The sequence below is a fragment of the Astyanax mexicanus genome, chromosome 9 (assembly GCF_023375975.1).
Source record: "Astyanax mexicanus isolate ESR-SI-001 chromosome 9, AstMex3_surface, whole genome shotgun sequence".
Classification (NCBI taxonomy): Eukaryota; Metazoa; Chordata; class Actinopteri; order Characiformes; family Acestrorhamphidae; genus Astyanax; species Astyanax mexicanus.
This window is the reverse complement of record NC_064416.1, coordinates 46,451,414-46,475,343: the sequence shown is the minus strand read 5'-3', so window position 1 is coordinate 46,475,343 and position 23,930 is coordinate 46,451,414. Positions and strand designations below refer to the sequence as shown.

General features: G+C 37.4%; 1 protein-coding gene across 15 annotated transcripts in view; it reads right to left on the bottom strand.

Annotated features, from left to right (window-relative positions):
• LOC103022324 (ryanodine receptor 1) overlaps positions 1 to 23,930 on the bottom strand; it is a 175,025-nt gene that overhangs the window by 13,403 nt on the left and 137,692 nt on the right. For 6 of the 15 annotated variants that reach the window (XM_049483340.1, XM_049483345.1, XM_049483342.1 and 3 more), the window contains 10 exons: positions 22,401 to 22,500; positions 21,475 to 21,554; positions 21,203 to 21,279; positions 19,380 to 19,453; positions 19,068 to 19,085; positions 9,839 to 9,919; positions 6,919 to 7,007; positions 6,698 to 6,826; positions 5,088 to 5,192; positions 1,575 to 1,604 (listed from right to left, as the gene is read on the bottom strand). In XM_049483340.1, coding sequence (XP_049339297.1) covers positions 1,575 to 1,604; positions 5,088 to 5,192; positions 6,698 to 6,826; positions 6,919 to 7,007; positions 9,839 to 9,919; positions 19,068 to 19,085; positions 19,380 to 19,453; positions 21,203 to 21,279; positions 21,475 to 21,554; positions 22,401 to 22,500 — 783 coding nt within the window. The remainder of the gene's footprint in view (positions 1 to 1,574; positions 1,605 to 5,087; positions 5,193 to 6,697; positions 6,827 to 6,918; positions 7,008 to 9,838; positions 9,920 to 19,067; positions 19,086 to 19,379; positions 19,454 to 21,202; positions 21,280 to 21,474; positions 21,555 to 22,400; positions 22,501 to 23,930) is intronic. The other 9 variants (XM_049483349.1, XM_049483350.1, XM_049483354.1 and 6 more) reach the window with 3 other exon arrangements.

The following is a 23,930-nucleotide window of genomic DNA, read 5'->3' as shown; positions in this document are numbered from 1 at the left end:
CTCGCTGCTAATGTTAGCTAGCTCTGCGCTAACCTTAGTTCTCTCCCCAGTAACGTTAGCTAGCTCGCCGCTAATGTTAGCTAGCTGTACGCTAACCTTAGTTCTCTCCTCAGTAACGTTAGCTAGCTCGCCGCTAATGTTAGCTAGCTGTACGCTAACCTTAGTTCTCTCCTCAGTAACTCGCCGCTAATGTACTGTATATGCTTTTATGCCTACAGCAAATTTACAGTAAATTTAAGACAATTTAATTAACCTTATTTATAAATATTTTAATTTAAGACATTTTAAGACCCGCAGGAACCCTGATATAGAATAGAAATATTTCAAAGTGACTTGGAATAGAAATCATTTTACATTGACTTCAAATGAAAGTTAAGTTCTTCTATTATTTTTTTTTTATCTGTCACGTCATGCTGTGTCATAAATTGTCATTAGTCCTCAACTATAGAGTGGTTGCATGCCAGCCCTGATGGTGTCCAGTCTGTACAGTGAATCCACAGAATACCTTGCATTGTGGATCACAGCCAGAACAAGGACACACATGGTGGTCTACACACTGGTCTACAGTCACATACTACAGCAGCACACTCTCAAAGTCCTGCAGCAGCTGACTGGAGGGTTAATGTTGGGTCTGAGGAATCTCTTCTTCTCTTTTTTGATTGGTTCCTCTGGAGCAGATCTACAGGAGCGAGGTCAAGGCGGGAGTCAAAGCAAAGTGACGCCTACCTCAGCTCCCAAGACCAAAACCAGAGCAGCACTAACCCGACTAACAACAGGAAATTGGAGTTATTATGTGTGAGCTACACTATAAAAAAACAAAGGTGCAGTAAAAGGTTATCTGAGCAATGCCATGATATTGAAATATCAACATTTTTTTGTCCTATAAAGAATATGAAGAACCTTTAGGGAATTTTCACACCTCAAGTTGGTGTCTATGGTCGACATCAGTTGATGAATTTGTTTATTTGGAGCGTTTCTCCCTCTGTTTGGTTTGTTTTCACACAGGCATAAACCTAAACGCACCAAAATAGGCACCAATAAACCACATGAGCACATTGTCTCCTCTCATTGGTCAAATGTGTCTGGCATGGGAGGAAGAAAGTAAATATAACGAGAAGATGGTATGGTATTCAGCAAATGCATAAAACAACCTCATGCTAAATTTAACAAATGATACTTGAGCTGAATAATAATTTATTGAATTACAAATGGTCCTTTTATATGGCATTGCCTAAAAAACCTTTGTATCATCTTTATTTTGAAGAGCGTATGAGACGGTGTCAGTTTACGCAGTTAACACAAGTCTTTGTGTTTACTGCCTACAACTGTAAAGCACAGAATCTGTAGAGCACTGTCTGAAGGTTTCCCTAAAGCTATGCATCTCATTCTGTCTAATAACTTTTTGTTAAATAAATAATACGATTAAAACTACGACAGTGCATTCCAGAAAATGTGCATCCAGAACACGAGAAGTGTCTGAGGTAAGCGCGGGACGGTGGTATGGTGTGTGGCGGACGGCAGGTAGGTTTCTATGAGAGATAAGATTAGAGCAAAAGTGAAACGCAAATCCTTACGCCATTTCGGAGTCCTTGATCGGGGTGCATCTGGCAGGGTCACACATCAGAATAAAAATGTTATACATCAACATTTTTAAACATTTTTGTATTTACTGTGTCTCTCCACTGCGGAAACAGTGGTACCTCCCTACCTGGATCTATACATCTATACATACCGTCACTGGGGCTGCTGTGAATTACCAGGAGGAAGACACACACTAAAGTTAGCTGTGGTTGGAGGACGTTGTAGTGGTGGCAGTAATAAATAACCTCATTAAAATGTTACTTTATTACAGCTGAAAATGTAAAACTCATATATTATATAGCCGTATTACAAACAGAGTGATCTATTTTAAATGTTTATTTATTATATTGTTGATGATTGTAATTTACAGCCAATAAAACCCAAAATCAGTCTCTCAGAAAATTAGAACGTACAGTAAGACTAATTGGTTCTTTTTGCAGTGTGGGCAGTGTGCCAATTCCTGCTGGAAAATGAAATCTGCATCTCCATAAAAGTTGTCAGTAGAAGAGGGACTTTAGACTTGATAATAAAACACAGTGGATCAACACCAGCAGATGACATGTCTCTCCAAACCATCACTGATTGGTGGAAACTTCATACTAGACCTCGAGCAGTTTGGACTGTGTGTTTCTCCACTCTTCCTCCAGACTCTGCTCCCTTGATTTACAAATGAAATGATAAATTTACTGATGATCAGTGATGGTTTGGAGAGACATGTCATCTGCTGGTGTTGATCCACTGTGTTTTATTATCAAGTCTAAAGTCAGTGCAGTTTTTTTTTCCCACAAAATCTTACAGCACTTCATGCTTCCCTCTGCTACTGACAACTTTTATGGAGATGAGGATTTTATTTTCCAGCAGGACTTGGCACACTGCCCACACTGCCAAAAGTACCAGTTGGTCTTATATAATATTCTAATTTTCTGAGATAGTAATTTTTGTGTTTTCATTGGCTGTAAGCCATAGTCATCAATGGTAAAAGAAATAAACATTTAAAATACATCACTCTGTTTGTTTATTACATCTATATAATATATGAATTTCACATTTTTAACTGAATTACTGAAATAAAGTAACTCGTGTGTAATATTTAATTTATTTGAGATGCACCTATCCCTCTCTTAATCCTACTTCTGCAGCCAAATTAGATTTATATACAGTCCTTAAACCACATGAGCTGGTAGTGTGTGTCAATCATAGTTGGCAGTTAAAATGATATTTATTGTATCTGTAAGTCAATAAGGCATAAACTTTTAAAAAGTATTTTTGTCTAGGACGATCTACTGCCCCAGAAATATTCCAATATGTCAGATTGAATCTATCACCTGTGCTGTGCTTAAATTTGGGAGAGAAATACAAAAATGCTTTGGATCAAATGGAGCTGTATCAGGCCTTTACACACAGAAGAGCAAATAACAGACAGCATAACAGTACATATAACAAAACAATAAGAATGGTGGTTAAAGTGTGTCAGCATAAATAAAGGTAAGTGTCCAAGCTGTTTTTTTTAAGTTCACACCATTAAAAAGCTACATTGCTGGGTTAAAATAAAGCAGTATGATATGCAGACTCTAATGGTCTATTAGAAAAGTTAATTTATAATTTTTTATTAATAAAAACCCCACGAATTTATGGTGTGTCCAAACTTTTGACTGGAACTGTAAATACATTAACAAATATTGCACAGTTGGATTCCAGTTCCAGTTGCAGGTGGTTTTCAGTGTATTTGTAGCTGTTTGCTAAGTGGTTGCTGTGGGTTGTTGTTAATAGGTTGCAATTGGTATTACAGGTGGTTGCTCTGGTGTTGCTAGGAAGACATAAGTGCAACTATGTTCCATATATAAAAGAAATACTTGTAAATGTGTCTATTCATTAGCAAAACAAAAGTACAGTATCCTACAAAAGTGAGTGCACTGGTCATATTTCTGCAAATATTTTATTATAAAAAAAATATGGGGCAACACTGTAGAAATGAAACTTATGATATATCTGTCTATTTTCCGGTTTACAAAGATTTCTCTCCTGAAAACAATTTAGTTAGGCGAGTAAAGCGCTTTCATTTGTTTACAGTAAGCTTACATTTCTAGATTTCCACCAAGGCTGAGTACAGCAGCATTAGCATTAGTGGCTAACCGCTAGCGCTAGTAAACACAGCCTGACAGCGGTAAACTGAGAAACCCTGATTTTCTATTTGTCTGTAATGAACTATATTTTTTGATATATACATATACAGCTCTGGAAAAAAAATAAGAGACCACTTTACCAGTTATCCAAAAGCAGTGTGTATGACTGGTGGAGGAGAACATGCCAAACTGTGATTAAAACCAAGGTTATTCCACCAAATTTTGATTTCTGATTTTTTTGTTATTTCAGCCATTTCTCCATTATTTCTCATTTTCTGCAAATAAATGATCTATATCATTTATTTGGGAGAAATGTTGTCTGTAGTTTATAGAATAAAACAACAATGTTCATTTTACTCAAACATAAACCTATAAATAGCAAAATCAGATAAACTGATTCAGAAACGGAAGTGCTCTCAATTCTTTTTAGAGCTGTATTTTTAATATGTATATGTCACATATAAAGAAATACATGCCCACGTACTTCTTTTCGGTTTGAGGTGGCAAAGTAAATGCAAAGTATAATGTTGTCCCATAAACAGATACAAATATTTGCAGAAATGGGGGAAATTTCCTTCGGGATAAATAAAGTATCTATCTGTCTGTCTGTCTGTCTGTCTGTCTGTCTGTCTGTCTGTCTGTCTGTCTATCTATCTATCTATCTATCTATCTATCTATCTATCTATCTATCTATCTATCTATCTATCTATCTATCTATCTATCTATCTATCTATCTATCTATCTATCTAAATGAGGGGTGTACTAACTTGTGTTGCATACTGTACACAGCCAAAACATTTATTTTTCCTAATGGACTGTAATTTCTTAAAAATATATTTTGAAATTAAAATATATATGTATTGTCTATATATTATTAACAATTACGTGTGGGGGTAGGCATGCCTCAAATTGCCTGCATTCAGCATTACATTTTCTGACATGCATGATAGTAATTGTCAAACTTGGCAATTCATGCAGTTCACACTTAATCAAAACCTAAAATAAACCATCAGTTTATCTGTGAGAACAGATAACAGTAATTAGTTTTAGTCACATAAGAGTCCTAACAGATTAAATACACCCATCTGCATAGAGGGAAGTTGTTACTGGGTTTACTGTGTTTTGCTTTCAGTCTTTACAGAACACCCTGCATGCTTTTAATGTCTATAAAAACTGAAAGCTATGCAAATAATAAGATTCCAGAATATTAGAGCTGGGAAAGTTTCCCCACAAGTAAACTAACATTTAGCTTTATTAAGATACAACTGCTTTAATATAAAGAACTGTGAGCAAATTAAATATAATCAGAATTAAATCAAATAATATGGTAAATGTGTATTGTGTGAATATGGCGAAAATATGTGTCCAGGTCTGCACTCTTACCTGTGCCAGCTTCATCATCATATGTGCAAACACATGGAGAAAGCCCACCACAGCGTCCCACAGTCTGCTGTGAGCCAGTGACTGCTGATTCCCAGTGCACGGACCCTGAAACAGACACACCACAGAGCAAACACTCAAACACACAGTCAGAGTCATTTGATTTTGAGTGTCCTGATCTGATACTTTGGCAATGCAATAAAAAAGAAAGAACACAACCCAGCATCAAAAGGTATCAAAACAGAAAATTAAAAAAATAAAATAAATAAGTACTAAACAGCCATATAAATGATTTCCATTAAATAAACAAACTAAGAAATTTCACACAACAACAATTCTGTGATTAATCATAATTAAGATACATTTTAATGCTAATATTTCTGTATTGTTAGAAGGGGAACAGTAATAATAGTGCAGATTGATTTAGGATGTTTTTACTGTATTGTATTTTACGGACAATAAAGGTGCACTGGATTATAAGGCACACTATCAATAAACGTCTATTTTCTGGTCTATTTTCACACTGATTTATGAGGTGTATTTTAGAAGACACTATAAGGAACTTCATCATCAATTCATCATCAGCAGCAGGTCTTGCTGTTGGGTGATGGTGGGGAGTAGCTAAATAAGTTAAGTAGAGCTAAGCTAAGTAAACAAAACTGTAATTAAAAAAGACTTTCTTTTAAGGGTAAAGAGTAATGCGCTTCCGTTTATGTACAGTAAGCTTTGATTTCCAAATTTCTCTAGCACTAAGGCTGGAGCATTAGCATCAGCGGCTAACCGCTAGTGATTACCTGCTATTGCGCCCGATAGCGCTATAGTGAGGAGTTCTCCGATAACCCAGGGCGATATTAGCTTGCAGTTCATCCCACATAGCTTGTTTTGACACAGTAAACACGCAGACTACAGTCAAATGTACTCATGTCTAAATGGTATAATAGCGAGCACGGTTTGAGGCTAATGCTAATGCTGCTCCAGCAGTGCTAGCTGGGGTTAGCAGCAGGCTACAGGCCGATAATACTCACCTCTGAATGGGGAAATAGCAGTTAGCAGCTACTTCAGCCCCGGTGTTGGAGAACTAAACTGAAACTCCTGTATAAATCTGTACTTCAGCAGAGTGGCTTTACTGCTCCTTAATACCTGACTGGTAGAATTCATACATAAGGCACTCTGGATTATAAGGCACACCAAAAATTTTTGGGAAAGGATTTTAAATGCACCTTATAGTGCGGAAAACGCGGTATTATAATAGGGTAGTATTAAGTATTGAGGCTTTTAAAATTATATTATATTATTTTTTTTTTTATTTTTAGAGCTACTCATTTAGTTGCTGAGTTTAAATAAGATCTTTAACGGAGAACATAGATACTAGTATCTACAGTAAGCTTGTGGAGTAACACTGTAGCGTTTCATTTTTGATAAATCAGTGATCGGGACTTTTTCACCAGATTCTGATTCATTGAAAAAAAACGTGATCAGCCACAATTATCAATCACATTATCGATTTGGGGACATCCCTAATACAGGTGGAAAACAAGGATGTAAAGAATGCCTTAGAAAAAGGACAATTTAAAGACCAGAATTAAAAATTTAAGACAGGATGGAAGACCCACCTGGATGTATTCTGTCAGGCTGTTGAAGATCTGCTTTGCGACGGTCATGGCCTTGGAGAAGTTCCTCTTGCCTGGTTCATCAATGATGTCTTTCCCAGAGTAATACCAGTAGAAGTCACTGATTGATTCCTTGTAACGACAGAGAGGGAAGACTGAGATGAACAGAAGGACTGAGAGAAGCAGGTGAATACTGCCGTGACATTACTAACACTGTGTTATACCTGCAGTCTCAGCAAGTAGTCCACAGTGCAGATGATAATATTAATGGTGGTGGTGCTGCCAGTTTGTGTACGCAGATAATTCTGGAAATCTAAAAGAAAAAAAAAGGGACACTCAGCTTTACACATTCTTATCAAAAAGACATTCTGTACCTGAGACTTACTGTGACATGTTACAGGTACATGTTATACCGTAGACCAGAGAATGTTCAATGCCCGCAGAACTTCAGAAATCTGGTACCCAATAAAATACATCACAGTATTAGCCTTAGCCGCTAAACACCGCTAGTGCTAGCGGTGAGCTGCTAGTGCTAATACTGCTGCACCCAGCCTTAATGGAAATCTGGAATCCTAAGTGTTTTACTCACCCAAATAAACAGTTTTTAGGATAAATCTGTGTAGATTAACATCCAGTGCTCATTTGATGGTTTATTTAAGAATTACAGTTTTGTTTACTTAACTTAGATCATTAACTTTAATCCCAGCTGCAGAAGCTGCTGAATTAGAAGGAAAACATGGCGACACCCCTGTTCCTTACTAGTGTCACATAATTTGCCTTATAATCCACTGCTGCTATCCACTGCATGACTGCTAACATAACTGTCAGTGTATGACAAACAATATCCCAAATCTTATGCTGAATCCACTGCTGACATACAGTACCAGTCAAAAGTTAAAAATACCAGTCAAACGTGGACACAACAATTTAGTACTATAAATATATTTTCTGTGTTGTAGATTAATAAAGTCATCCAAACTATAACAAAAAACTATTAATTCATAATTATTTAGTTGTGAAGAGGTAGAGTTGGTATACAGTGAACAGCTCTATTTTTTAGTCATTTTTTAAATACATATTACAGTAAGAACTACTCAACTAAGTAAAGAAAAAAAATACTTTAAGAAACGAAGGTCAGTCAATTTGAAAAATGTCAAGAACTTAAAAAAGGCCATCAAAAACTTTATGATGAGACTGGCCCTTTTCAGGACTGTCAAGGAAAGGAAGAGCAAGAGTTAACCTTGTTGCAGAGGACAAGTTCATTAGAGTTACCAGTCTCAGAAACCGCAAGTTAACAGCTCCCCTGAAAAAAGCACTTAATGCTATTATTTTGGTTTGCCTAAAGGTCTCATTCTGCTAAAATCCACTTCTTCTTGTTCTTTGTGAAATACTGTAGGTCTCTGAGTTGCATATGATGCTGCACATAAAACTGTTTCTCAGTCTTCATTGTCTGCAATGTCTACTAAAAGAAAATCCTCAGAAATACGAGTTGATTAGAAAGACAATAGGGTGTCTATGTCAACCAGTTACTTCATGGCCTTGCCCACCTGAGCTCAGGAAGGCCCACAGTCAGAGCTGAACCTGGGCTGGAGAAGAAGGAGCTATAGCTAAGGCAGAGCTAACAGCTCTGTTTACAGAGCTATTTAGAGTTCAGCGAAGTTTAATTGTTAACTTTACCCAGCACTCATTTCTGTATCTTTATAAATAAGGCTGTAACTCTGAAAACATTTTTCCTTTGAGTTTTAGAGCTGTAAAATTTCCTTTGAGGAAAGGCAGGTAGGCGTTCCCTGCTGCAGTGCTGTTAGCCAATCAGAGGCGATACATTTACATATATGAATATTCATGAACAAGAGCCCAAATCCTGTCTTTCCTCAGAGACCACTAATTCAGTGAACTAAAGCAGAGTTATACAGAAACACCTGAGCTCTTTTTTTTCACAAAAAACAGCTCACATGGCTTCATTCATACTAGAGACCACAAACAGACTGTTTAAAATTAATGAAAAAACAATGGAATGAGACGTTTAACACTTTTAGGTTACTACATGATGCCTTATGTATTTCTTCATAGTCTGGGTCACTTCAGTATTTATTAACAATGTAGGAAAAAAATAAGGAAAACATTTAATGAGAAGTTATGTCAGAACTTTAGACTGGTACTGTAGTACTTTGTAATTACACACATACCTTGTATATGAAACAGATTACTTTTTGAACGATTCTTTGGTCACCATGTTATGCCAAAGCCCCCAATCACTGCACTCTGATTAGTTTTGGATCACTCACTCTAAGTAAATTTGTCAAACAACACCTGTAGTTGACCTCACTAATGCTATTTTGTCTGAATACAATCAAATCTAGGATAGGATCTTCCACAAAGAGGATGTTAGTGTAGCAAAAGGGGAACAAACTTCCAATTAATTCCCTTTATTTCAGATCAAATGAGCAGATATCAAGTTTTTAAACATACTACATTAATAAGTCTGAACTAACATTAAAATCACATGTCCTAATATTAAGTAAGTACCTTAAACACTCTTCCTGCCTAATATATGCACAACTTAAAGAGCCACTGAACTCTAAACCATATTATTTTAATTAATTGCTGAAATGTGTTGCTTTGAAGTAATAAAGCATACCAGTCCTTCATAAAATTTTATAAACAATTTCTAACCTTTAAAAACACTTTTATTGTGATAATAATTTCTGAATCTACAGTGCTGCTACCTCTTATGTTCAACTGTGCTATATAGGTAAGGATGATGTTTTGTGAACTTTGGTTTGCAGACACATCCCAATATGCAGATCAGTCAATCAATAATACCGCCCCCCTGCTGACGTACAACCATCTGTGTCTCACAACTATCTCTGTCAGCCGATCAACTCAATTTCTCCTGCCCTGCTTCTAAACCCATACATCACCCAGTGCCCCTCCCAAACTACTTCTCCTGTTTTTTTTAAGCCTTTTCCAAATTTGAGCTGAGGGTGGAGTCAGCTACAATCAGGGGGTTTAGTGCCCCTTTAACAGGTGCCACTGGATCCTGTGGTTTTAATGTTACGGCTGTTCAGTGTACGGTGTAGATGTATAGTGTAGAATATACACATCTCATTGGTGAAACAGGAAACCGTGATTTCTGTAACTTGCCGTTGTTGTGGCCCTCGCAAAGCAGCTGCAGGAAGCGGAAGAGGTCGCACGTGAACTCGTCGTCTGCCATGACCTTCTCATCTGCACAGGGGTACACAATACACACACACACACAAACGTTACTGTCACAGGACACTAACAGCGCTACAGGAGATAGTGTTTGTGAGTGAAAGAAAATATGAAAGAGTCCATATCATGAAAAATCTGGAAATCCCAGTATTTATAGTTATTTACTAATTATATATGCTTTAAAATAAGCTCATTGTGTGTATTAACTGTTGTTGATGTCACAGAACCCAGCTCAAATATTATATTCCCTTTACGTAAACCAGTTTGTGGAGAAGCCTAATGTGCCTTATGTTTGGAGTGGTGAGACTGGGACTGTAGAAAACATGGACACTGCACTTTTCTATTCTTTTGTTCTATAGAAATTGTTTTGCATGTTTACTCCTAGGGGTCGGGACTCTTGTTAGGTTTGAGGGGGATCGGGAAGTGTTAGAGGTATATGGACCTTCAGATTTTTCAATGATGCACTTAAAACAAAATTACAATAGTTTAATGTGTAGTTTTAATGTTTTCTCAAGCATAAAAAGTATTGCAAGTAATCGCTAGTATTGCATCTAGGTGGCTAGCTAGCTACCTAAGTTTAAGGTGGACAGGGAATGTTTGAACAAGAAGCTATTGAATAGCTAATTTTAGCTCCTTAGCAACTATAAATAATTGTAAATTAAACTGAATTTCAGGACAAATGGCTGTACACGGCACAACAAACTGGCAGGGTTGCGTTGCCCTACAGAGTAGGGTAATTGCAATGTTTCAACAGAAAAAGTTCAGTTAGTTTAAGTTCACTATAAGAAATGAACAGAAAGGGCTGACTTCATTCATTCCTAAGAGTAACACTGCCTTTTCTTCTATTTAGTAGTTAATTTTTTCTTTTTTTTTTTTATAATTTTATTTCTATTTTTTTCCATTTTCTCCCCAATTTACAAGGCCAATTACACAACCCACTTATAAGGACTCCCCCTATCACTTGTAATTTGCCAACACCAGGAGGGTGAAGACTAGCACATGCCTCCTCCAATACATTTGAAGCCAATCATCACCTCTTTCCTAACAGCTGCTGATGCAGCATTGCAGAGTAGCATCACAGCGCTAACGCTCGGAGGAAAGCGCAGCGACTCGTTTCTGAAACATCAGCTCACAGACGACTTGTGCTGATCTACATCACCTTAGGTGTGATGTGGGCGAGAAAGAGCGCCACCTACCCAAGGCCAATTGTGCTCTCTCAGGGCTCCGGCAGCTGATGGCAAGCTGCATAACCGGGATCCGAATCAGTCATCTACTGTTCATAGTGCCAACGCTTTAGAACGCTGAACCACTCAGCACCCCTGTGCAAACATTTTTTACTGGGAACACTAACAGTTGGAATGAAACACTGGAGGTGGAATGACAGAAACACCTAATACTGCAACCTGCCTGCAGAGGCGCTAGCCCTGAAGTTAATTCCCTTTTAAGAGATGTTATACTGTCCATGCTTTCTACAGTCATTGAGACTGGATGGTTCACTGGTTAAATCTCTTGGACTGCCCTGGATGTGATATATGAGGATGCTAAACTCCTCATTTACTGCTATGGTCTTCAGAAATAAATACGGTAAAACTGCTGGATATGGGCTCTTTAAAAAGACTGTGTTAATATGATGTGTGTGGCTTTTTAAAAAGTGTAGAGAATTTCAGAACAGTTCAGAATAACAATAGAGATAGTTTGTTTATTTGTTTAGTGTACACTTCATTTTTTAATGTTAATGTAAAGCAACATGTAAACATTTCTTGTTTTTTTTCTACAGCAAGGTTCTTCAGTTCTGATCCTGGAGAACAGTTCCATCATTAGTCCAGCACAATTTCTGGTTCTAATTTTTTTACTGTATTACTGGGCAGGGGAACCATCAAACTGTGCTAGACGCTGGTCCTCCAGGACTGCAACTCAAGAACGGTAAATGTATGAGTGCAGGACTGATTATCAGCACATCAGAGCACGCTTGGTTTTATATTAGCATGTTAGTACCACCACAAAGACCTCTCTAGGATACGTCCGTCTGTCTGTCCACCGTGCAGCAGAGCAGCTCAAAAAGTGGGAGAAGGAGGCAGAGACCTGATTTCCACACCTTTCTGATGGTTTATCCTCCTCCCCTCTTACACACACACACACACTCAACATACACACACACACTCGATATACACAGACATACAGTGAGGAAAAGAAGTATTTGAACACCCTGCGACTTTGCAAGCTCTCCCACTTAGAAATCATGCAGGGGTCTGAAATTGTCATCTTAGGTGCATATCGACTATGAGAGACATAATCTAAAAAAAAAAAAAAAAAAAAAAAAAAAAACTGAAAATCCCAATGTATGTTTTTTTTAAATCATTTATTTGTGTGTTACTGCTGCAAATAAGTATTTGAACACCTGTCAATCAGCAAAAATTCTGGTCCTCTAAGACCTGTTAGTCCGCCTCTAAAAAGTCCACCTCCACTTCGCTTTATTTTACATTATTCTAAATTAGAAGCACCTGTTTGAGGTTGTTAGCTGCATAAAGACACCTGTCCACCCCACACAATCACTAAGACTCCTACTAACATGGCTAAGACCAGTCCTAAGAGCTGTCCAAAGACTTCAGAGACAAAACTGTAGACCCCCACAAGGTTGGAAAGGGCTGTGGCAATTGCCAACAGCTTGGTGAAAAAAGATCAACTGTTGGAGCAATTATTAGAAAATGGAAGAAGCTTAACATGACAGTCAGTCTCTTACGGACTGGGGCTCCATGCAAGATCTGACCTCGTGGCGTGTTAATAATCCTAAGAAAGGTGCAGAATTAGCCCAGAACTACAAGGGAGGAGCTGCTGGTTAATGACCTGAAGAGAGCTGGCACCACTGTTACCAGGGTTACTGTGGGTAAAATACACTAAGACGTCATAATTTAAGTTTGCCCATGACTATAAGCATCATGCTCTGGGGGAGTTTTTCTGCACATGGGGCAGGATGACTGCACTGTATTAAGGAGAGGATGACCATGTATTGGAAGATTTTGGGGAATAGCCTCCTTCCCTCAGTTGGAGCATTGAAAATGGGTCGTGACTGGGTCTTCCAACATGACAATGACCAAAAAGCACACAGCCAGGATAATCAAGCAGTTGCTCCGTAAGAAGCATATCAAGGTTCTGGAGTGGCCTAGCCGGCCTCTAGACCTAAAACCTATAGAAAAATTTTGTGATTTCAGATCCCTCCATGATTTCTAAGTGGGAGAACTTGCAAAGTCGCAGGGTGTTCAAATACTTATTTTTCTCACTGTACCGCAGTGGCATACACTCGACACACACAGAATACACAGCAAACAGAAAGCACATCTGATGTGCAGCAATGAAACACTCACTGATGGATGTCAGAGGACACAATGTGTAACATTTATATGTACAGATATATGGACAGAAAAAGGGACACTGAGAACAAAGTGAGGGTGACACTGAGCACTTGTGAAAGGTGAGAGATGAAGGATGAACACAAACAAAAAGCACAGCAACAGAAATACAGATAAATGAAGACAAACACCGAAATGGCGCCATGCAAGACAGATCTACTGCACTCCACAAACTCTGCTACAGAAGTCAGAGACAAAGAGCAGGAAAAAAAGGAGGAATGAGAGTGGAGGAGAGTCGGAGCGCCGAGGATGAGATTCAACTCAAAGTCTCTTCCACAGCACACAAACATGTCTTTTAACAGATATCCATGGAAAAAAGTTATTCATGATTTCCATAGAAATCTCTCACTGGATGAAATACACAGGGGGGAAACCTGCTCTGGAATGTTCTGATGCAAAAAATGAAAAGAATAAAATAAAAAAATAGAAAAAAAATCACAAAGAACTAGATACATCACATATTTAAAATTCATACAATGCATAAATACCAAAAACAATGTGAAATCATAAAATAATCACAGAACACACATATAAAAGTGTTAAAATGTGCCCTAGAATCGAAATCTGAGTGTTGGACGTGTACATGAATGTGACAAACCATAAACTTCAAACACTGTCAAAAGAAAAAAATACAACATAAGAATAACAGAGCTATAGAACACACCAATTCTGAAACTCCCAAACTCTTACAGAACATCCCTGATTCCCCTAAAATCTACATAAACCCAACCCGATACAGAAAATCTGTAGACACCTAATGAAAGCTGTTTTTGTATCACTACTACACACTATATGTTGTCTGTTGTCTGTGTGTAACCCGTCTGATAAAGGCATTCAGCTGCTTTAAGATGCACCTATTGCTGAAACAGATGCCTCATGTACGGCATGGGCTGGAGATCACTGTGTGATCTAGAATGACTGAGGTAGATGGAGATTTAGGGATGAGTTGAGGATGAGGTGGGGATAGGGTGATGGTCATTCAATACCCAGTCATTCTATATTTTCGTCCAATGTACAATATGTTATGCTATGTTATGCAATGTTATGCTAGTCTATGTGATAGAGCTACTGTGATTAGTCACAGTGTCCTAAAATCAGCCAATAAAAGTGGAGCTTTTAGGAACGGGATAGGAAATATGTTTAATCCAATCCCAAATTGTTACTTCTTGTTTAAAGCTTGTTAAAAAAATGTTAATCTCAAAAGTAAATGATCAACTTCTCCCTGGTCTGTGTAGCGAGACATTTAGCAAATATAATTTACATATTGAGGCAGATTATCAGTATATTATAAAAAAAAAGCCTTCAAAATAGAAGATATTTGCAAGAATAATACAGTCGCAAATCAGAAAAAAACGTGACAGTGTGGAAAATGCAAAAAAAAACTGCATTGTTTATTACATTTATGCCCAATCCCATTTCACCTCTTACCCCTACTCCTCTGTTTTGCACGTGCACACCGAGGGGTAGGGTGATATGGTTCTTGTTATGCTGGAGGGGGAGGTTAGGGGAAGGGATAGATCTTGTTAGCCCTTCATCTGGAGATTTTTCAGATGCAGCCTTTAAACTGAGGAGTATGAGAATCACTGGTAAGATTGCATCACAAGCAACCAAAGAAACCCACAAATGTAAAAGTATTTTTGTTGTTAAAAGTGACGATTAGCACAATATTACCGTAGTATAATGTGTAGATTCAATGTTTTATGGCCGAATTCTTTATAGCAAGCATAACAAAAAATGCTAGCAGTTTGTCTCAGTAGCTAGCTAGCTAACTTTCTGTTCCACCTTAAATGGTGCGACAGAGGGCAGAAGCAGATCAAAGCTTATTTCAGATTCCCATCACAGAGAAATTAAATAATGGACAAAAATAATTCATTTCTGCACCACCAGCCCTCTTTCTAAAAACATACAATAAAGCCCTAAAGTTAACTAGTTAACCAGCAGCAGCAGCAGCTAAGTTATTGAACTTTAGCGCTCCTAATGACGTATCGGGTGCGTGAAGGGTCGTCTCAACTCTTAGGGTGAAGAATTTCCCCCCTTCCCCATGTAACTCTGAAGGGGTAGGGGTAAGTGGTAGGGCCAAGGGGTGAAATGGGATTGGGCCTAACTATTACAGTATAAACACTTAATAGTTAATGTTTTATCTGCTTAACTTGATATAAATATATTTTTAGCAATCTTTCCATCTAACAACCATAATAAACAACCAAACAACCAAAACAAAGACCAAAAATAAACCAAGCAGCCCAATATACTGATTTCCGGGGACACTTCTACGCTTGGTATCCTCAATGCCAAAGCATTTTTTTTTAAGTGGCAACATTACAAAGCGTCAAAATGCTTAACCATCCCACCTTTCTTTTTTAGAATATGTTTCAGGACTGAAACACAGGACTGGATGTATTATTAACAAATGAAATAAAGTTAAAGAGACAGAACATGGCGTATCTGTTTCCTACTGTCTGCAATCAAATAAAAGTCAAAGCATATTACGTGGGCTTTGGCTCATAAAAGATGGCATGTTTTATGTATGGTGTTGACATATAGCTTTTTCTCAGCATAATCCAGCTTTAACTCAGATTTGTGGATTGCAGAGCAAGCTGTGTTCACAGACAGTGATTCCAGTACAGAGTCGTACCTCTTTTTAATGCTGTGCCGCCTGAGGGCCTGAAGATCACCAGCGTCTAACGGTACCTTGCAGAGGGCTATTCTTTTCACAGATTCTAAGATCTTTATATATTATGTTCTATAAATGATGGGGTATCTTCAAATTTTACATTGAAGGGGACATATTATTATATTATAAATCTCTTTTTTTTCCTTCTTTTCTATTTCCAGTTGGGTCTGCTCTGCCTCTATAAACACTTTAAGCCACCCAGAAAATCCATTTATCTTTTTCTGGGAGGAGTTTGGTGTCAGGAATCATCATTTGCTTCTATGAGACATTTGGATGGATCCCTTTTTCTGACGCCAGAATAAGGAATGTTCATAGAACTACCCTGGCTCCACCCCTCACCCAGCAACCCCCACCAAAGCCCCATCCAGTAGATCAGTTGAAGATCTGTCATTTTGGTCTGTTGGTTTTAGCATGCTTTGTCTGAGGGAGGGATCTGTACCTACTGTCCACGTCAAGTCAGTAGATAAGAGAGAAGTAAGCTAAAACTGTTGAGAATAGAGCTGGTGACATCTCTTTGTGCAAGAGTGATTTGGTACAAAGAATGTTTTTTTTGTAGAATGTTTGTATTATATAATCCATAAAGCTATTCTAACTTGTGTAAAAAGAGGTAGAGTGTGTCCCCTTTTAGGAAACATTCGTTAATAAACATTGTTCCACACTTTTTAGACAATAGATTGGTGAACTTTTGCCCATCTTTGCTTCTAAGAGACTCTATATACAGCTCTAGAAAAAAATTAAGAGAGCACTTCAGTTTATGAATCAGTTTCTCTGATTTTGCTATTTATAGGTTTATGTTTGAGTAAAATGAACATTCTATATTCTATAAACTACTGACAACATTTCTCCCAAATTTCAAATAAAAATATTGTCATTTCGAACAATAGATGCAGAGCTTTCAGACCTCAAATAATGTAAAAAAGAAAACAAGTTCATATTTATAAAGTTTTAAGAGTTCAGAAATCAATATTTGGTGGAATAATCATGGTTTTTAATCACAGTTTTTTTCATGCATCTTTGCATCATGTTCTCCTCCACCAGTCTTACACACTGCTTTTGGATAACTATTTACTTCTGGTGCAAAAATTCAGGTAAAGTTTGGTTTGATGGCTTGTGATCATCCATCTTCCTCTTGATTATATTTCAGAGGTTTTCGATTGAGTAAAATCAAAGAAACTCATCATTTTAAGTGCTCTCTTACATTCTTGCTGTACTCAGTAATGTGAGTCACACAGTTTTCATGAAATGGTAAAATGTCTCACTTTTAATCTGATGTGTAATTTATGTTCTGTTGTGAGTAACATATGAGTATGTAGCATTGGCAAATCTCATCATTTAGTCTGAACATTACACTATATGTCCAAAAGTATCTAGACACACTTTCTAATTGGTGAACTCAGTTAAAGTAGTGGAATCTTGTTTTCTTAAATGACACGAGGGACACCAAATACATCCTGGGTGAGGTAATGTTCAACATTCATGTCTTTCCCTTTTTGCCATTATTTTTTACTTTGCTGCAAAGGAACTTGACATTAAATCTTTTACACTGAATTTTCCAGTAAAGCTCCCTTTATAAAGATTTAAGGTTTTTGTCCTACAGGGACAATAAGGGCGTTTTCACACCAGCACTATTTGGTCTGGTTAAAATGAGCTCTGGTTCATTTGTCCCCTTTAGTGTGGATCAAAACAACCGGACCATGTGAGACCTGCTAGAGAAGGTGATCTCGGTCCGGTCCCAAATGAACTCTGGAGCAGTTTGTTTGTGGTGAGAACATGATCCAGTCTTAAATCATGAGCTAAATTGAGCTAAACTGCTGATAAGGCGCAGTTTAATCTGATATATTAGCCAGATAACACTAATTACCACAGCTTTGAACAAACGCTGTCTCTGCTGCTGCTCCATGCTGTTTACACACTAAGAGCGCAGTATGTGCAGTGTTCACTGCTCGCAGATACTCAACTCTCTTTACTATATGTACATCTGCGCTGCATGTCCCATTGCAAACACTGTGTTTTTAGCTCTGACCAATCAGGAGTCGATGTGCTTGCGTGGTTTATTGGTGCATATTTTGGTGCGTTAAGGTTTGTGCCTGTGTGAAACCAAACCAAACAGAGGGAGAAACGCTCCAAATAAACAACAAACTCATCAACTGATACGGACCATAGAAACTTTCACAACTACAGGTGTGAAAACGCTCTCAGAATAAAAAAAAAAACAAGCATTCAGATTAGAATAAAACACAACAGTGTTACAGAATCACTAAGTCAGCATATTATTTACAACTTATATAAACAAAATGTAAACATAATGTGTGTAGAACAGTTATGGATAAAGTTGGGTCGGCTCCGGGTTCCTTCTGATCGATATCAATTTACTACTGAACAAATGAACAAGTGAACAAATGATGGATTAACATAAATGATATATAAAGAAATGAGCAGAGTCATGGCCATGACCATTACGCTTTCCCCCAGCTTCTCCTGAATTCCATGACACCTCATTATTTGAAATCAATTCAAATAATGTTTGGTGGCTCATCTTTTGTAGAATTTGGGAAGTTATGTCTGCAGCTGCAATTCATTTCATGGTTTAGGTGACACGTCACCACAGTTCTCTGTGATCTGCTCAGAGAAAACTGATTGGAAAAGAGAGGACACTGTTCTTTCTTTCCTTACAATCAGTCATCGTCAAAGTGTTGGAGGTACAGTAGATCTGTGACACAGCACTCAAGGGACAAAGAAACTTTTCAGTCATTGCTAATGCGGCTAAAGGAGGAGGTCGCATAAAGAAAATACAAAAAGATACAAATGCATAAAAAGATCTAAAGCACTTAGGGTCAAACTACTTCGAAATAAACCTAAATTAAATAGATAATTTAAAAAATAAACAATTGTACGAAATCAGTCAAAAGAAAAGCCGTCGCAACAATGACTAAAGAGTTGTCTTCTGTTTTCCCTTGAATGCGAAATGAAATGCAGGTAAACTACACATCAAAACAGAAAAGAGTAAAGGAAGAGGACAGAAAGAGATGTGACAGAAAGAGAGGAAGAAGAGGAATAGATATAGACAGGAATTATTTACCCCGTTCTAGCTTCATATCTGAGAACCGAGGAGGGAGCAAACAGGAGAGCAGAGATATAAATAACACATACAATCCATCTGTTCTTTAGGGAACTTTAACAGTCACACATTATAAAGAGGCACTAAGTCCTGCAGGTAAAAACATACACGTGAACTCTTGTGCAATAAACATACTGGTGTTCATCAGGTTAAATTAAACTAATGAACTGTAGGAATTTATATACACCATCATGTACCTGCTGATCTGTTGTGTGCACAACAGCATGCCTACATAATGCTGCGTATAGATACCAGAGGATGGTGATGACTTACTTGTGCCCTCCTCTGAAACCATCCCAAGCCCTTCAGCTTTGTTTTGTCTCTCAAATGCATTCAGGTCCAGAACACTGCAAGCCAAACAGTCATATTCACAATTAGGCTGCAGTCAATTAAGATACTGCAATATTAATAACTAACTTAATAGCATGATATTTTCTAAATAGGCATTACCATATTTTTCGCACTTTAAGGCGCACCAGGTAAAATAAGATTAAGTTAAGTAAACAAAACTGTAATTCAGACAAGTCAAACGAGAGCTGATTGTTAATCTATACAGATTTTTTTGTTCCGCTAAGGTCCCCCAGGTCAATATCAGCTAACGGTTCATCCCACGTAGCTTGTTTTAACACAGTAAACGCGCAGGCTACAGTCCAATATACTCCCCTTTGAACAACAAAAGAGATATCAGATATCAGCAGGCTACAGACCGATAATACTTATCTCTTGAGGGCCAAAGAGCTAGTGCTTTGCGCGGTTGGCAGCTAATGCTAATACTGCTCCAGCCTTAGTGCTGGAGAACTAAACTGAAACTCCTGTAAAACGGTGTTAAACCTCAGCAGAGTGGCTTTAAAGCTCTTTACAACCAAACTGATTCATACATAAAATGCACTGGATTATAAGGTGCATTGATGATTTTTGGGAAATTGTAAGAATTTTAATAGTGACTTATCGTGCAAAAAAGTATATATACAGTATATGGACAAAGAAAGACACACACATTCATTGTTCACATTCAAAATCCAAGCTATTAAAAAGAGTTAATCCTGCTTTTGTTGGAGTAAGTGCCAATGAGCTGGGCATGAGGTGGGACGCTTATCATCCAACATTTTGACCTCACTAACGCTCTTGTACCTGAATGCAATCAATCCTCACAACAATTCTCCAAAATATAGTAGAATGTTGTCTCTCCACAGTAGACACAGTTACTCCAACAAAAGCAAGATAGACTTTTTAATACCCTTGATTTCAGAGGAAACACTTTGAGCAGGTGTCCCAATACTGTACTTATAGAACTATACTTTCATATAATGTACTTGTCAATTTTACATGCACAAAAGCGAATTAAAATTTTACACTGTTTGGTAATAAGTGTGCTGTTTTGTTGGCATCACTCACATTTTTGTAAATATATTATTATACCTTTTCATGGGATAACACTGAAGATATGACTTTTTTTAAAGCCAATCTCTGGATATTACACAGCTATGTGACTGACTGCTCGCTACATCCAGTGCTACAGACACACCCCGTGATCAGGGATCTTGCATTATTAAAAAAAAAAAAAAAAAAAAAAAACTAATTTATTGCTTTTTAAGAGCTTTTTTAGACCACAAAAAATATAATCTAAGATTAAAAAATGTAGTCAAATATTTTTGGTTGAGAACAATTTGTTTGTATGTTAGCTAGCTCACTGCTAACGTTAGCTAATTCTCCCTTAATCTTAGTTCTCTCCCCAGTAATGTAGCTAGATAACTCGCTGCTAATGTTAGTATGTTAGCTAGCTCATCACTAATGTTAGCTAGATCACTGCTAACGTTAACCTTAGTTCTCTTTCCAGTAATTTTAGTTAACTCACTGCTAAAGTTAGCATGTGCCCTTTTTCACTGGCATTAAATGCACAGTCTGAAAAGTAATACCTTCAGCAAATTTACAGTAAATTTAAGACAATTCAAGACCTTAATTACCCGGATTTTAATGTAAGACATTTTAAGACTTTTTAAGGACCCGCAGGAACCCTGGTGATAATAAATAGAAGGAATGATGGGTGAAGAGCACCACCTAGAAAGTTAATTTAAGTTTCAGAAGAGGATACTTACCTGCAGGTCTGCATTAGAGCCTGCAGGCTCAAGAAGAAGCCCACATCCTTTTTATCCTTCAGGTAATCCAGCATTCTCTGTAACAAGCACAGGAGAGCAGGGTCACAGTTTATACACTGTAGATAACGGAAACCACTGCATGTGCTAAAGGAGAAAACATGGTCTGGAACAGAAATTAAGAGATACTGGCCTAAACTTGGAATTGTCTGATCACTTAAAAAATTATGATCACATGAAGTGTTGAATGTGATGAGAAGCAGCACAGCGCTAACCTGCTGGACATCACTGTTGCCTCCGTTGAGGATGGAGATGCCCAGTTTTAGAGTGGAAGATACCATGGCTCCAGGTTCACCTGAGAAATAAAAGATATATTTTAGCTCTGACAGCTTAAGAAGACCTACAGTACCAGTCATTTTTATTATTTATTTATTTTTCTGTATATATTAATAATGAAGTCATCCAAACTATTAAGAAAAAATATATGGGATTATTTATTTTAAAAGTCTAAAACAAACCAGAATAATAAAACTGTTTCAGATTTAAGATTCTTCAAAAAGTAGCATCTCTTGCTTAGATAGAGACAGTTTTGCACATCTCTGCTGGATTTTCTCAGTCAGTTTTATGAGGTAGAGTCACCTGGAATTCAGGCTTTCAGTTAACAGCTGTGCTGAACTCATCAAGAGTTAATTACTTGAATTTCTTGTCTCTTAATAAAGTGTTTGAGAGCATCAGTTGTAAAGTGGTGAAGAGGTAGAGTTACAGGCATACGGTGAATAGTGAATATTTAAGTAATGTTCTAATCCAGATTATGGCAAGAAGTACTCAACTAAGTAAAGAAAAAAATACTTAAAGGTCAGTCAAAGACAATCAAAAAGGTTATGATGAAACTGGCTCTCATCAGGACCGCCCCAGACAAAGAAAGAGCAAGAGTTTTCTTTGTTGTACAGGATACGTTCATCAGAGATACCAGCTTTAGAAACCACAAGTTAACAGCTCTCCAGATAAGAGCACCTAAAAGCTTCCTCACAGAGTATTTTGGTTTGTTTAACACTTTGAAGAGTCTAAATGACTAAAAAAATGTTAATTAAAAAATTAATGAGAAGATGTGTCCACACTTTTGACTGGTACTCTATGAGCTATGAGCTCGTCTGGAAACATGAAGTAACCTGTTTTTAACTGGTTTGTTTGTTTGTTTTACCTTTGCAGGCACTGATCATCTGCAGAACCATCTCAGCTGCTCCGCGGTCGTGCAGACGGGACTGCTGGTACAGAAGCCTCTGCTTCTCCATCTCCTTCTCCTGTTCACCGGAGAGCGTGACAGTACAGTGAGCCAGTCGCCAGAGTCAACATCCCCTAACCCCACACTCGTACACACACTCACACTTATCCTGATCACTATCCTCTGGTGCTTTTAAAAGTCCTCATCTGATACATACTCATATATAACTGCCTTTTAAAATATCTGACAGCACTTCTACATATGAAGTAGATATCCCTATTCAGTTTTCTCCACTCGCCACTAGCTGAGACAGTGCAGAACGATAAACGTTGCCTGATCTTGTTATAATTGTTTTGACTTGCGTGGTGGAAAGGGAGGGTCATTTTACAAAGACACCTAAAGACAGCAGGGCAGATTATGCTCTATTTAACTCCAAGCCACAGATTCAAGATGGAATCCAAAGTGGAATAACATTTTTATTATGTAGCTCAGTATTTTAATTCAGTTTTATTAAATATAGAAATATAGATTTTTATACATAAGATGCACCAGATTAAAAGGCACATTAATTCTGAAAAAAAAAAAAATAATAATAAAAAAGATTGAAGTCAATTAAGCGCTGGATGTAAATCTGCACAGATTTCTCTCCTGAAAACTGTTTATTTGGGTGAGTAAAACACTTCCTTTTATTAACAGTACACTTAGATTTCCAATATTCCAAGGTGTTTTTAGTGAAGTTATTCCAGGACCAAGGCTGGGTGCAGTAGCATTAGCATTAGCCGCTAACCACAGCTGCGAAATAGCTAGTGCTGCGGTTAGCATCTAATCCTAATGCTGCTGCACCCAGACCTAGTGCTGGAGAAACTTCACTGTGAACTCACCCTTATAACGCTGTTCTTCAGTGAATTGGCTTTACTGCTTCTTAATATCTGACACATAAAATTCATTCACAAGGTGCACCAGATTATAAGATGCACTATCTATTTTTGGAAAAAATCAGATTTTTTTTTAAAGTTTAAAAATCCCAAAAATAAAATATATAGCAAAATACAGGGAATGTTTGTATTTGTTAACAAATCTAATTCTAAATAAATGAACCTGCAACTGTTTACTGGTTGATATTTTTTCCTCAAAATATATAAAAGGATACGTTAGTTTAATTGAATAACGCTTGGGTCGGCTTTTATTGTTATACTTGTTAACTGAACAAAGCAATTCAGTTTGCATGCTTTTTTGCTGATTTTATCGCTTGTGGTGTTCATGCAGGGTAAAATGACTGATTGCCTTTGGTACACCCATCTGCAAGTCCACTATACTAATAATTATATCTTAATATAGCTCTAATAAAACTAAATAATAAACACTTTGTATTGAAATATTTTCTGGCTGGATAAATATCCAAGTCTAAGTTTAAATATTGAGATACAAATTTTAATATTTTCACACAGCCTGTCTCTGTCTTGTGTTTTCCATTTTTTGGTCCTTCCTGCCCTGTCATCTGGAATCCCT